At 38.8% G+C, this 14,977-nt stretch overlaps 3 protein-coding genes and 1 non-coding gene across 4 annotated transcripts; 2 read left to right on the plus strand and 2 right to left on the minus strand.

The window, feature by feature from the left end:
- Positions 1-1,460: 1,460 nt before the first annotated feature.
- LOC126803932 (golgin candidate 4) lies at positions 1,461-7,711 on the minus strand. The gene is made up of 14 exons (XM_050531670.1): positions 7,293-7,711; positions 6,324-6,422; positions 6,081-6,209; positions 5,453-5,614; positions 5,066-5,162; positions 4,917-4,981; positions 4,576-4,731; positions 4,287-4,493; positions 3,265-3,561; positions 3,111-3,176; positions 2,639-2,841; positions 2,411-2,465; positions 1,954-2,133; positions 1,461-1,873 (listed from the first exon to the last, which is right to left on the minus strand). Exons 1-14 carry the CDS (start codon positions 7,518-7,520, stop codon positions 1,559-1,561), a joined length of 2,259 nt encoding a protein of 752 aa, XP_050387627.1. The 5' UTR covers positions 7,521-7,711; the 3' UTR covers positions 1,461-1,558.
- A 1,094-nt stretch (positions 7,712-8,805) lies between these two features.
- LOC126803651 (uncharacterized) lies at positions 8,806-9,768 on the plus strand. The gene has a single exon (XM_050531422.1). It carries the CDS (start codon positions 8,806-8,808, stop codon positions 9,766-9,768), a length of 963 nt encoding a protein of 320 aa, XP_050387379.1.
- Positions 9,769-9,808: 40 nt separating this feature from the next.
- Positions 9,809-13,425, minus strand: LOC126803954 (U11/U12 small nuclear ribonucleoprotein 59 kDa protein). Its single transcript, XM_050531695.1, is given in 11 exon segments — positions 9,809-9,948; positions 10,072-10,112; positions 10,290-10,478; positions 10,481-10,671; positions 10,943-11,015; positions 11,121-11,186; positions 11,262-11,345; positions 11,445-11,757; positions 11,831-12,133; positions 12,344-12,622; positions 13,335-13,425. Coding segments are annotated over 9 exon segments (1,137 nt in total). The 5' UTR covers positions 11,977-12,133; positions 12,344-12,622; positions 13,335-13,425; the 3' UTR covers positions 9,809-9,914.
- Positions 13,426-13,922: 497 nt separating this feature from the next.
- Positions 13,923-14,006, plus strand: TRNAL-CAA (transfer RNA leucine (anticodon CAA)). Its single transcript has one exon. It is a non-coding gene; the product is annotated as a tRNA-Leu (tRNA).
- Positions 14,007-14,977: the final 971 nt, after the last annotated feature.

Below are 14,977 nucleotides of genomic sequence, written 5' to 3' on the forward strand. Positions count from 1 at the left end.
AACGTTGTATACGTTGTTCTTTGTACTCCATGATTATGGCACTAATCAGGGGGAGTTGTTTCGTAGACTTCAGGGGGAGTCTACCTCACATGATACTATCAAATGTAGACGGTGCGTTGTGCTCTTTTTCCCTTTGATCAAGCTTTTGTTTTTACCCAAGAGGTTTTTATTTTGCTTGACAAGGTTTTTACCGAGGCAACGATGTGTGCACCATGCAACCTAGGCATGCGACACAAGAGGGAGTGTTCCGGGAGAATTACTATTCTACCCTTGTGTGTGTCTTAGCCTAATAGGTTTCCTGTTAGGAGATAGATTAGCATCTCCGTAATAGATTAGGACTCCGAATCCTACGGGATTGTGGTTTTGTAATGCCTATATATAGGCCCCCATATCATTCAATAATACACAATTATTTCATCCTGAAACAGATTGAACTATTAGTTTATAGTGAGTTATAGTAATTTAAAGTGAAATAATCGAGTATTATTAAAAATTTATTTAAAATATATATATGATGTATTAAGTATGAAATTACATGATTTAGAACCACATAAATTATCTATTGAGGTATAAAAATTTCATTATCTTTATTATGTTATTATGTTTTTAAGTAAAACCCTGAGTCTATTGTGAAGAATAATCATTAAATGATATCTCTTTTTTATAATTTTTACATATACAGACTTATATGCCAACTATAGAGGTCGTGAGTGATTGGGTTGTGTTACTGGTAGTTCTTGTTCGGATCAAGTATTTTTCGACTTTGATCATAATCATAGGGTTCATAGCTTTGTAAAGATTGTGTCCATATGTTTTTTTTAATTGCATTTCATTAGAGAATATGATGGATAAGACATGTTGAATTTCTCCCATAAGGGTAAGGTCTATCATTGCTTCCTCCTAGACCAAAGAGGTTTGATTCCCTTTAACTAGTTCGGTTTTATTTCAATTTTAGGTGAATGTAGACATGGAATGAAATATATAATAAAAAGTCGTATATAACAATAAGTTGGTGTAGTAGAGTTGACTATAATTTTGTGCTTGCAAAATGATGGATCAGAGGTTCGATTCTCCTAACCAGTAAATTTTTATTTTATTTAAAATTGGCATGACGCATGACGACATTATGAAAATATAGAGAAATTCTTAGTATGTAACGAATATATTCATATAACAAAAAATAGAAACTCTAATAACGAATATATTCAGTGGACTACCTCAGGTCCTCGGCCCTGTATCTAAAGCTTGGTATACTCAAATCTGGAATTCAACTGACAAATTGAAAATCAAAATGACGCGAGGATGCAATGCCGATCAAACTTCCATATATTTTGCAATTGTTTTTACAGTCCCTTTATGGTTGTTGCACATTGGTTGACGTACGTTCTCCATTTTGAAGTTTAATTGTCAGCTTAAGTAGACAATTACAACTTGGGGAAAAAAACTACGTGACCGCACGGAACCAATTTGTGTGAAAGAATAGATTGAACCAGAATGCACAGCTACAAAATCGAGTAATGATATATACCTTTGATTAATTACACAATGTAACAAACTTTTAGTATCTCGGAAGCTGTCTTGGGGCATAAAGATTGTTCTCTGACGATGTGAGAGGAACAGTAGAAAACTCAGAATCAGAATGTTCTGGCTGCCAAAAATTATTCCGAGAAGGTGGGAGGTTTGAGTTCTGGATTGGAGATAAACTTGTCCTCGAGAAGTCAGCTGCAGAACCAGTCGACGTCTTATAGTCCGGTTCCACTTGATTTCTTTTATATGAATCCTCCTGAGACTGGCCGGAATCATCTGCGGACTCCCTTTTCTCTCTTTCTTCAGTTTCTTTGAGAAGAAAATCGACCCACAAATCTGCAAAGGACTGATATCGGTATAGAACAAGTTAATGGAACAGATTCAAGAGGCAGGAAGCTAATAACTAGGAAAGGAAGAGGAATGTACATGGTTCTCAGATGCCGCATTTGCAGAACCACCAAGGGAATTGCCTCCCAAAATACCACCGACTAGGCGGCCAGGCAGACCTAAAACACCACGAACAACACCTTTGCCACCTTGAGCGACTCCTATTCTCTGCTTGTCATCATCAGTGAATCCCAGCATACGGGTCATAAGATCCAAAACCTGGCCGCATATGCACAATAATTTACACAAGCCTGGTTAGACTAAAACTTAAGTGAGGCAAAAAAAGGGGGCTGGGGGAGAAAAGCGTTTTTTTTTTTAATATCTGAGTTACTTAATCAAACTAAACAGAAAGGCGTGAACTTTGTTTTTGTAGTTCCCATCCAGCAGCATGGGAGAAGAACATTTTTTTATCAATTTATAAACCAAACTGAACAAAAAGAGGATCACTGTTTTTGTAGTTCCTATCCAGCAGCATGTTATCGCAACAGATATGTACCTCTTTACTGTGGTTTCTCTGAAAGTATGTTACCAGTAACTTGATCACAATGCGCCTGTAAACAAGTACCAATCATCACTAAGTTTAGAGTGTCCTCTTCATAGAAACAGTGTTAAAATGAATTAAGTCCAGCAATACAAAAATAAAGACCAAAAGATTTTAAGGAAAAAATAACCAACACTCAAAGAAGACGAGGTATAATTTAAGGCAATGGATATACAGACTAACCTGTCAACAAGAAAGTCTGAATCTACTGACATCCTATTAAGTCTGGTCATACTTTGCTCAACAGCGCGCCGTAGCTTTGAATTATCTTCCTCAAGTTTATTCACTCTGCTTCTCCAATCCAGTACTATCTTTTCAGCTTGTGAAAGTTTGGACAAAATTTCTACCTTTTCGGCCTTTGATAGCTCAGCCTGATGATCCGCATCCTAGTACCAGCACATAACTTGTAAATTATCAAGCATTCAAATGACTACTCAAAAGAGCATGATTTGAATATTAAAGGAAATAGTACATCTAATGAATATATATTCAATACTGCATCACTACAAATTACGAGATCAAATAAAGGATTTGCAAAATCATAATTACATGGTCAGGAACCAGTGCAATAGATTGTAAGTATCATAAGAGAGAAGAAATTCCATGGCAAAACTATATCATATTTGACCAAAAGAAGGGAACAAGAGAATTATACTTTCAGGAGCCGAGAAAGCCTTGTTGATTCCTCTCTGGCCCTAGCCAAATCTCCTTCCAAATGCTCCTATTTAAAGAATCAAACTCGCACATTAAATTAGTAGTTCGACTCATAATCTTAAACATGCAGGCTAGCCAAATGTTCATGTAACTACCTTCGCTTCAATTTCTGCATAGTATTGACCAAGTGCAGTTTGAAGATTCAACAGTTCCACATTTTTGGCATCTATTGTGCTCATACAACTTTCAAGTCTTTTATTCAGATCATCAATGAGTTCCTTTGATTTCAGAAGTTCATTGTTGTTAATCATCTTGATGTCCTCCTGACTTGAAATTGCCTTCTTCAGAGCTTTCTCCAAATGTAGCATTTGAGCTCTTAGATGTTCATTAGCTTGTCGAAGTTCTTCAATGATTTTGCTGTCTTCATCCATTTTCTCGGATTCTTCAGATTCCTAGATAACATAGAAGACAAATAGAATATACATGATAAATCTTTACTGGATGCTTGAAACTTGCAAGAGATGGTAATTGCAGATAATCTAATCCCACCAAAAAGAGCTTTCGTAAACAAAGAAACAATGCACAGAAACAAATAAAAACACTCTTACACCGAGATATGCTAAAAGGAAATGGGCAAGAAGATCAAATGTTAGATTAAAGCTTTGGTAAATTAGTATGGCATATGGACTGTCAGGACCATAATAGTCTCTGACCATGATTCACTTGTGCAGCCATTTGGCCCTCCACACACAAAGTGGTCAATCTAATGATTATTAATCTCATCCTCTTGCAGAAACGGTAAAAAGTCACTGTCCCTCAAAATTTCAATGATATGTATGTGGTTCATAATCGATCATAATATTAATGGTGTTCAATTTTGTAGCCATTTGGCCAGGCACAGAGTGGTTGATGAAATTATCATTATTAACCTGGTCTTGTTGCAGTGAGTTTAGGCACAAAAAAAAGGATTTTCCTTTAAAATCTCTATTATAAATGTGTTTCATCGTAATAATGTATAAAGTAAATCTCTATTATAAATATGCGTTTCATCGTAATAATGTATAAAGTACAAAGATGGATGAAGCTTAAGCCAGTGGTCAAAGTTTCATGTGATATCAGTATATCACTAATAGATCATGTACCTAATGCAAAATGTTGAGATGTGAAACTAATGTACCTTTTCTAATAAGTGCTGTTTGAGGCGATTCAATTCTTGCAAGGCTTTGTCCCTTTCCTGGCGTGCTACCTTCAACTCATTATCAACTTTTTGCAGAGATAGCTCCATTTCTTCCTTCCCAGGAAAACTTTCAGACACATCTAAGGATCTTTCATCAGTCGAGGCCTTGCTCGTTCTCAAAGCAGCCTCAAGTTCATTTTTCTCCATCTATATAATGACATAAGTTCAAATTCTATGAGGGACAAATGCTAGCAAATCAATGTTTAATAGTAAGTGTAGTATAAGCAACCTTAAGACTATTGTTCTCCTTCTCCAGGGTTGCAATCAATCTGTTAAAGTTCTCTGCATTTCCATCCTCTCGCCTATTCATCTCGATTTGCAATCGATTTATCTCAGACATTTTGTCATTCAACTCATTGTGTAATTTGGTAATCTCAATGGAGGTCTGCCAAAACGTACCAAAAAGCACAGGTGGGAATCATAAACACGAATTACACTGCAGAATATATTCTTACACACACATATCCTGAATCATAATATTGTAAAGCAATGGAGCAGGATGAAATTTCCGCTGGTATCATGCACATTACATAGGGTTCTGCAATCAACTACATGCCACTATAAACTCACTTTTTCTCTATCCAACTTCATTAATTTGAGCTCTTCCTGGATGGTCCCATTCAATTTCTGCTCCTCTGAGAATGGATGAAGAAGAGAAGAATAAAGAAATTAGATCAATTTCAAAATGACAGTTAAAAAGTCACTGATCTTCAGTTTACCTATTAATTTTTTCTGTATGTTTTCCAACTGGTTGTGTTCTTTTTCCAGTTCCATCCACAACTGCTTCAACTCAAGTCCTAGTAAATCTGCAAGCTCCTAGAAGGCATTCATACATCTGTTGTCAAGTTCTTCCATCACTAAGAAAAACAAAAATACTACAGAAGACTAAGGTTTTCTTAGGGAGAAATAAGTAGATACCTAAAGAGTAAAGACCCATAAAGTTTTTTTGGATAACAGTATAAGAAATAACAGCTGGAAAACCTTCTCCTAAATCTACCAAACTTACAATGTGGAAAAGCAAATAAAATATACAGAATACATGTATTATATATATTACAATATAAAGCTTGTAAGCTGATTTATAAACAGAAAATTATGTGCTTTACCTTTTCATTCCCCTGCACATCTGAAAGATGTGCACTCCCATTGCTCATCCCATTTCCATCCAGTGTATGGACAACACCATTCTGTCTCTGGTGTCCAGTATAGCTGGTTTTTGCTTGACCTGTTGATCTTTGATGTCGGTTGGGTGACTGATTACTACCTCCCTGAACAATCAAGCTAACTTAGCTAACTACCATAGGTCAAGCACTTTTTATAAAAATAGATAGATAATAAATAAGAAATAACGGTAAATGTTCACTTAGCTGCAAAAGAACCAAGACATGCTAAAATAATTTCTCAAAAAAAGAAGAAGCTAAAAGAGCAAAATAAATAAGAGATCTAAGAGTCAATTAAATGCAATTTTACTATCTCAACTACTTTGACACAAACGATGCAAGTGTAACGGATTGTATTATGACATTGCCACATAGCTAAATTGCTGAACCAAACCAACAAAAATATAAAGGGGTTTCCGAACGACATACTTTTCAACTACAAACTTGGAAGATATGATAATAGACATCAAGAAGTTTGACCCAACTTGAAGCAGAAGTTAAAGATAGCACAAATTCATTGGAATTGAGTTCACTGATGGAACTTAACTCCATACACAATTACACAAACCACTACCTTGTGCAAGGTGGTCCCATTTGCTGCCGCTTTGTAGTTTTCAATTCTAGATGCATTCAGAGATGCAGTAGTTGAGTCCAGATTTTGCTTCAATAAGCCATTTTCTTTACTCAATCGAGAAATTTGATCCTGTCAGATGCCAAAGGCCATGTACGCAATTCAGTATTGGAAATGGCACAGGTGTACTATGTACAAGACTCATTGCCAATGTCAAACAAGTTAAACAGAAGAGCAAGCAGGTACCTCCTTTTCCTTTAACAAAGCTGCATAATTTTTTGATAATGCTTTTATTTCTGCCTCAGAGTCCTGAAGTCTCTTAATCTCAGCTCGATATTGTTCAATCTGAAAGGACATAATAATAGTTAAGTAACATTATGACACATAGAATACTCCATCAAATACGATAAGCCAAAGAGCAGTAGCAAGAAGAGACAAAAAATAACAGAGAACAAAAGACATCGACAATGCCAAGTACACCTATCAAGACAATATTCAAAAGCATACACAGGTCAAATTTTAATGAACAATGACATATAGGCAACAGACCGCAGCATCATATTTAAAAACTAACTATCGCCCCAGGCAGCATCACAGATAGGTGATACGCCTATATCCATACTGAGAGCCACCGCATTTAGTTCCTGTAGTTGATAAACACATCTCATACAACTTCCCACTACCTTACTCTCAAAATTTAAAAACTTGCTGCTAATCGAAAGATTAAACAAAAATAAACTAACTACAACTCGCTGCAGCTCATGGTTTATCATTAAACCTAAACTATCAATTATCTTAGTGTCATTCTACGCATGTGATATGACGCTCCTAATTTTCGTCAACATTTTAACACTAAAAAGGAGACACAATGCACTACAATTCCAAATTAAAGGTAATACACACCAGCATCCGGTACAAACATCCCTCATGATCTCAGTAACTTCCAATTTCCATTTTGATTCCACCAGTTTCAACCTAAACTCCCAACTAATACTAATCCCATAAACAAAAATTCAACCAAATTAAGCAAATCTATCTCAAATTTTGAAGTTTCAACTGATCAAATTAGATTCAAAGCTTCTCAGCATTCAGCAGTGTTTCAAAACTCTACAAAGCATTACCAGCTCTACAATCCAAAACGCTTAACCATCACCGACACAATTCTCACACCAAAAAAAAAAACATACGAGAGCTTATTGAAAACCAATGCCGAACCTCTGGATTAACGCCGGAGGAGGCGACGCCGTTCGCTACCGGTGAGCGCGACGACGGCGACTGGGAATGCGCGAAGCTGTGGGAGTTCCTCCGATCATAAATAGGCGTCGTAGCTCCTTCTCCTCCATTACCGTAGATCGCGAGCTCCTCTTCGTCGCTGTCGTCGTGCACATCAAGCGCGATCTTGTTGAGATTCTCCTTCAGGTTCGCAATCGTCCCCCACATCATTCACAGGAGAAACGCTGCGAAGAATTTGCGGCCGGAAAATAGGGCGGGAAACCGGAGACGGCGATCGGAGCGGCGTCGGCAACGGCGGAGGGGATTGGAATTGAAATTGGGTAGATCTGAGAGGGAGGGAGGGAAGAAGAAGAAGAAGAAGAAGAGGGGGCGGAGGAGGTGGTGGAATTTTTGTAATTTAATTTAAATAAATGAAATTTGGAAACTTGGAAGAAAGAAAAGAAGAAGAAGTAGAGGGACACGTTATGGGGCCAATGGCATTATGTTGAGGTATTGATAAGTCACATTTTTCACCAACATGTCACTATATATTGTTGTACCTTACCTTATAAGATTTGTGTGGAGATAGGGAGAAGGTAAATTGCAACTGTCAATTTTGTGAAGTTTCTATTTAGAGTGATGTAGACACTTGATTGCTATTTCTATGTTTATTCTTGTCTTTGGCAGACGCATTGGAGACAAGATTTATGAGTGGTGATTGGCTTCAGCCGTAACTTATAGCATAGTTAAACTTGTTTTTTTAGTGTACGTGTTGTTGAATATAATTTGTGTTTGATTAATGTAAGAAAAATATTGGCAAGGACATATTATCTTTGCTTATTGCTTATGTTTTAGTTTAAATAGAAAGAAGAATCATTTTGTTACTTTAGGTTATGTTATGAATATCATATCATAGTGGGAAGATAGAATGTTCTTTTATTCGTTTTGTGACACAAATCTATAAGAATCAATCTTTTATGCAAGATATTGGAAAAAACTAATAAATTTTGTTATTAAATTCACTAAACTATGGTACTACTAAGTGTTGCATGAAAAATCAGATCTCACTCTTTTACTGTCACGACAAGCCAAACAATACTATTTACTTTCTTTCTTGTTTTGTTGTTTTAAGGGATGAAAGACAGAGTTAAGATTGAGAGAAATTGCTTCGGTTAGAATGCTAATCTTGCATATTAGTTGTAATAGGAAATTGATCGGCTTAATTATAAAGATGTTGTATCGAGTGGTTTTAGTTTGCTAGTTGGTTATAATGTAATGCAAAACTGTAGATGAAATTCATCTTTTGGCCAACATTGTTTTCTTTCATCTTCTTGAAAAGACTACTATTGTTAGCTCAGATTTCAGATTTGTATGAGATGAGTTGACTGAAATTAGTCGTGCCATCTTATAATTACTTTGTCTTTAGGTTTGGGAACTTCGCCTAACCTAGCTAGATCGCCCCACTTGACTCATAAATAGTCCAAGACTGTTTCTTCCGACGACTAGATTAGAGAAAATGTCGGAAAGCGACGGCGCCTCCTCTCACCACCACCACCACGATCCCCACTCAACTCCTCCTCCAACTCTTCTTCTTCTGAAGCAAGTCCTGGTCGAATCCCTCAAGATCATCCTCAGAAATCCCCAAACATTTATTTCCATCTTTGCCCTCACGACCCTCCCACTCTCCCTCCTCCTCTTCTCCCTCTCCCTCTCCTCCCACCCCATCAAGTCCCACGTCTACCACCTCGAGTCCCTCGCCCGCCTAGCCCCCACGCGCTTCGAGGCCCGCCAGGTCTGGAAGGAGTCCCGCGACGACGCCGTTTCGCTCCTCCGCATCAAGCTCTTCTACTTCCTCCCCTCCTACCTCCTCTCCCTCCTCGCCTCCGTCGCCGCCGTCACCGCCGCCTCCGCGAAATCCCCGAGTCTCCGATCCTCGCTCGCCGCCGCCAGGTCCAGCTGGACGCGACCCCTGGCCACCAGCATCTGCGTCTACGCGCTCCTAGCCGCTTACGCGCTAATTCCCAGCACTCTGGCCGTGATTTTCGCCTCGGGGACCGGGCCCGGATTATTCATCCGGGTCCTCGGGTCGGGTGTGGAGGTTTACCTGATGGCGGTTACGGGGCTCGGGCTGGTTGTGTCGATCGTGGAGGAGAGGTTTGGCTGGGACGCGATCCGGGTCGGGTCGGGTCTGATGGCGGGTAAGAGGCTGTGCGGGTGGGTTTTGTCGGGTTTGCTGGTGATGGTTACGGCGGTGATTTCGAGGAAGCTGGAGGAGGTGATGGACGGTCAGGATTTGATGGAGCGATCGTCGACGGGAACAATGACGAGAGTCGTGATGGGAATTGAGGAGAAATTCGGGTGGGTAGTTTTGTATGGGTTAGTTGTGCTTTTCGGCTACGTTGTTACCTCGGTTTTTTACTGCGAGTGTAGAAAACGCCATGTTATTGAAAGTAATGAAAATGAGAATGACAGTGTCTAACTTCTCGTAGTACCATGCTAATCTCAAACTACATACATTTTGATTATCATAATTGAATCTCAAACTACATAACACTTTGATCATCAAAATCGAGTACGATACGAGGAAGATCAAGAAGCCAAATGGGGGTTGAATAGGTAGCGTAATCATTTCGGTTGAACCCAGTGGCCTGGTATCCGGCTGCAACAACCCACAGCAGAATCACAAAGTTAATGATTATCAGAATTAAGGCCAGTCACTATCTGATTCTTAAGTAGGAAAAACAGAATGGCTTCAACTTATACGAAAGGAATTGGCACTAACCTTCCTCCTGGTCTTATATAGGCATCCCATGTTCTTCTCACCTGCAAGCAATAAGTTTGTGATCATCACTCGATACCAGAACAGAAAATATCGATATAACTTGTGATTAGCTAAAGCTTAAATTGAGAGCGGCGGCACCAGCCCTTAATTCTAAAGGAAAAAAAAGCGAGAAAAGTTGAGACTTTATAGCCTTTATTTGAAAGGGGTAATCTACAAACCTCAATAAGGGTGCCCATATCAGTATTGCCGCCATGATAGAATTCCAAAGGTAAATTGGCCACAGCATCATAAGCTCCTCTAGAGTCCTCTCCTTGTAGAACTTGTTTTTCAGATTCCTTGTTAGTCACTGCTGTAGAGTCGCCTTCATTAGTGCTTGGAATTTTTGGGCCTTTACTTTCCTTATTCTCTCGCCTTGAGCACCGGTTTGATCAATAGAGTCAGGTCCGAAATTCTTGGTTGTTTTCCTTGATTGCTCAGCACTGGCAATGGCATCCCTAGCAGCATCCATGTCAGCTGCCAAGATTGCTTGATGCTCCTCCTCCTCAACTGCAGCGCGTACTCTTTCAAGAAATTTATCATCCTCTTCTGGAAGAAAATGGCCTGCATAGAAACAAAAAGTACCACGAGTTAGACTAAGCAGGATGATGAGGAGGACTAAGTCGAAAAAAATAGGCTGCAGCTGAACATATTAGACAGAAGAAGAGGTAATATACATCACATAACTGCCTCATACTCAACATAAACAGCTTGAAAGATGTATTGCCAAGAGGCATTCCAGGATGATGATACATGATCACATGCTTTTATTGCTAACATAGACATGACAGAAGAAACATAATAGCGGCTCATTTAGAACCGAATCAAAATTAACCTTGTTTCTTCATTTTTTCAATCCTGATGGAGCGCAACTCTTGCAATTTCTCTACAATCAATACTGTCTCAAGCTGAAATATGAACATGAAATCAAACCTACTTGTCATTTTTCCAAAATTAAAAAGAAAAGACAGGACAGAAACATCATCACACAGCATGTTGGTTACAACTCATACCTCGGATTCTAGTCTCTTTCTCTCTTCCTTTGCTTTAAGGCTCGCAATTTTCTTCATGTCTTCCATCTGAAATCCCATACATCATGCCTAGATTACTAAGAAAAAAAGGCAGCAACATAGGAGAGGTTAAGACTTCAATACCTTGCGTTTGGCTATATCCTTAGCAATTTCCCTAGCTCTCCACTCATCAGCTTCTCGATCAGCTTCATCAAACTTTTCACGTTCCTTTACATCACCATAATGAAACCAAAATAACAAAGCAAGATAAGCACATTAAACATCTCAACCTAATGTAAAGAGAGGAAAGGGACCAAATCAACCCACCTCTGCCATCATCTCGGCAATATGCTTCCTCTTTCTCTTTCTCCAAAGTTTATTCCTCTTGGACTTGCACCTTTTGTTGGATAATCGGATGGCTGCAGACTTCTCCGCCCAAGGACACATTTCGCTAGTGATCGCTCTAAACGGTTCAATCTCAACTCGAAGTTTAGCCATTAATGAGTTTGCAGCTTCCACTGATTGCAACACTTGGGACTCCAAATCGATTTTCCTGTCTTTCAAAACCTCGGAAAACCCACTAACAAAAGCATCATCTTTACCATCTTTGATTGACATCAGCATCTCAAGCTCTTTCTGCCTATAAATCCAATTACAAATGTTAACAAAAATTCGGAAGAGCTTTAATTGGAATTCAATAGTTCAAAACTTACATTGCTTTTGCAAGACCAAGCGTGTCCTGCAACTTCTTGAGCTGCTCACGCACATTATTGGTCTCCCAGAAAGTACAGGTCACAGGAGGATTGGCCGGCAGCATAGGAGCATTGGTGGGCATCATAGGAGTATCGGGTGGCATCATAGGAGCGTTGGGGGCATCATATGAGGGTTAGGCAGCAGCATTCGAGGCCAGGGAGATGTAGGATGGTACTGATTTGGATTCATGGCTACTAAAATCAGCCCTGAGGAGTTGTTTGGACTAGTTTAAACTGAAACTGGACCAAACTGTTCTGTGCAAGCTGGACATATCAATATACGCAACCAATTTAGATTACTGAAACAAAAGATAAATATTTTTAAAGTAAAGGAGCATTATTTGATGTTTTTTTTTGTTGGGAAGCATTTGTAAAAACAGTTTTACACATTTCTGCTAATGAACAGTGTGCTGGAAAATGCTACAAAAGGTGCAGCAAATCAAAACAGAACGTAGTAGACGATATGGTACTCACAGTTAATTTAATACATATGTGGGTGACTGCGATGAAATCTTCCTTCTGTACAATACGATTGACATAGAACCATCCATTCCGAACTTACAAAGGAGTTAGTGGAAATTGTGAAAATGTCCAGTCAACTGAACCTGATGCATCTTTTTTTACAAATTGTTCTGCATGTTGATTAAGTAACATATTATTCTTAAGCCCATGTACCGAAGCAATTTGTTGCAAGTCTCCTGCTTTTGCAATAATCCTGTTCACGAAAACAATCTGTTTCAAGTCTCACGATTCCTGCAGGAGAACAAGAAACAGAAATAAATATTTCTGGCCAAGATATTTGAGTAAGAGTTACACCTCTTGGAAGAGACTTGAGCTAGTGTATGCTAAATGAAGTAACCTGTGTTGGATCTTGAAATGTAACAATGTCATGCAAAGGAGGAGTTCTGAAGTAATATGAAACATGGAGGAGTTTCCAAAATGTATATTAATAATATTTACAACTAATTAATCAAGTATATCAACAAACAGAAAAAATAGTGATACGAATATATGTAAGTATTCCAATTCAACTAGCATTCAGATTTCAGGTAAAACCAGGAACTGAATCCCAGAGCTATAATGTTGTCAAGGGTAACTGGTATGAACAAACAAAAGCCAATTGAATTGATTATTGCAGCAGTCTGAGTTGTCTATGTTCACAAGTTCAAACAGAGTTCGTTTCTGTCTTTCTGAAAAGCATAGGAAGTTAGGAACGTTTGTTTTGTATTTCAGGGGGAAAAAATGCCAAAACTTTAAATATGTTACACAAGCCCTGCCCTCTAATATCAAAAATTCTTGAACCAGAATCGCTTATAGCAATTAGTGAAATTGACAATTGTGAGTAATACTAATCAGAAAGCTAAGCATAGTGGAAGTTTCAAGGGGAGCCAGATTTATGAATAGAACTATATTTCTGGCAGGGAATGGTGATAAAGATTAAAACTTGCAGGAGAATAGTGGAGACCTGAAAAGGGGCTGTTGGCGGCGGAGACGGTGGTGATTCGGAAGCAGGTGAGGGACCCACGAAGAATGCCCAACTGTGGAGATGTCTGTCAGTCTGAGAAAAACACAGTAACACACGGAGAGTGGCTTCTATTGCCCAGAAGCCAGGCCACCTTAAACCACAGTACAATGGCCCATACTCAAAAACCCAAACCATCATCTGGGTAAATTTGTCTTTTCATCGAACCTTTCTTTTCAAAATCAGTATTTTACGTATATCCGAGCATATTCGAGACTATAGAGTATAGACACTTTTTTAGCTCCAATATTCATCGGATTTCCTCGGAATCGCTTCGGAAAAACTCGAATACAAGCCGAGAACGTAACCAATACGCTATCTCGATTCCTGGAAGACAATGTTGCCCCTGTGTAATGCATACTGCTGCTATCAGGCCCAGCCTAGAATACCCGACCCGACCCAAAGGCTTCCTAAGTAGTACATAATCGGCAGTCTAAGGTCATGGTCTTGCTCTGCTTCGGAATTTCTTGTTCTTTTATACGTGTCTCTAGTATCACATATTATTTATTTTAAGGAAAACTTGAGCAGCAAGTCAGGATGGCCGAGTGGTCTAAGGCGCCAGACTCAAGTTCTGGTCTTCGAGAGAGGGCGTGGGTTCAAATCCCACTTCTGACAATTTTCCTTCTTTTCTCCTTGTGTTCTTTTTTCTTCATTGTTTTGTAGCTGTTTACCTCATCTTTTTTTTTTTTTTTCATGTTTCAGACTTCTAGTACTTGAAGTTTGCTTCTGCAAGTTTATTAAAGTTGTAGTTAGTAGTAGGAAGCAGAAGAGAGGAGGTTCAAATAGTCCCAGATGCCATGCATGCTCTTTTATGAACTAATGATAATGTTATCATGTTGGTCAGTCATGAGAATGCTGCCATTCCCAATACAGAAACTGCATTGCTGCAGCTCATCAGTAGGCTTCTGATCGTCTAGGGATGTCAGCAATCTGGAATTGGAATGAATGATGGTCCCAAAACATGTAATTGGATTCTGTTAGTACCAAGACTGTACTGAGTCTACTGGAAGTGGCTTCATCCCTGTGGCCTGTTTCACTTTTCTCCAGTGTTTCCAGTTCCAGTAAGCAAATCTATAAAAGATCTCCAGAGGATGGAGGGTTCATAGTGTGGTTTAAAATGGAAGAAACCAGATACACATAGACCTTCCACCAGAACCATGCATTGCTTTAAGTATGAAACAACCGAATATTCTGCCATTCACTCTGTGAATATCCACCTTCATGTAACTGGATGAAGTGACAGTCCCTCAGCCACAAATTCGAGTCAATCCCTCTTATGTTTTTGAAATGGAGATATTGTCCGTCTCTGTTTAATTTGATGAGGGGTTTGGGAAAATAAAAAAGTACTGTGAGATAGGTATGAGGTCAAAAAACTAAAAAGCATCAGTTCTTCTCCATCCTCTATTTCTTTTCTCTATCAAATCAATTTCAAGGTCTCAGCGACCTCTTAGATTTCCAAATTCTTCAACAGAAAACAGCCCATGGAGTTCTTAGAAATCAAACCAAAGAAACAATTATAAAGCTCAGAAGTCCCCACAGGAATTCAATTCGAGAAATATATACGGATTCACAATTCCAATTGAATT

Source organism: Argentina anserina, chromosome 7 (genome assembly GCF_933775445.1).
Source record: "Argentina anserina chromosome 7, drPotAnse1.1, whole genome shotgun sequence".
Classification (NCBI taxonomy): domain Eukaryota; kingdom Viridiplantae; phylum Streptophyta; class Magnoliopsida; order Rosales; family Rosaceae; genus Argentina; species Argentina anserina.

Bases quoted from the DNA above. Each gene is read 5' to 3' on its own strand.
- LOC126803932 (XM_050531670.1), bottom strand. From the start codon at position 7,520: ATGATGTGGGGGACGATTGCGAACCTGAAGGAGAATCTCAACAAGATC. The intron at 6,423-7,292 runs GTTCGGCATTGG...ATGTCCTTTCAG, and splicing joins CCTCCGGCGTTAATCCAGAG to ATTGAACAATATCGAGCTGA. The intron at 6,210-6,323 runs GTACCTGCTTGC...GGCATCTGACAG, and splicing joins CTTTGTTAAAGGAAAAGGAG to GATCAAATTTCTCGATTGAG.
- LOC126803651 (XM_050531422.1), top strand. From the start codon at position 8,806: ATGTCGGAAAGCGACGGCGCCTCCTCTCACCACCACCACCACGATCCC.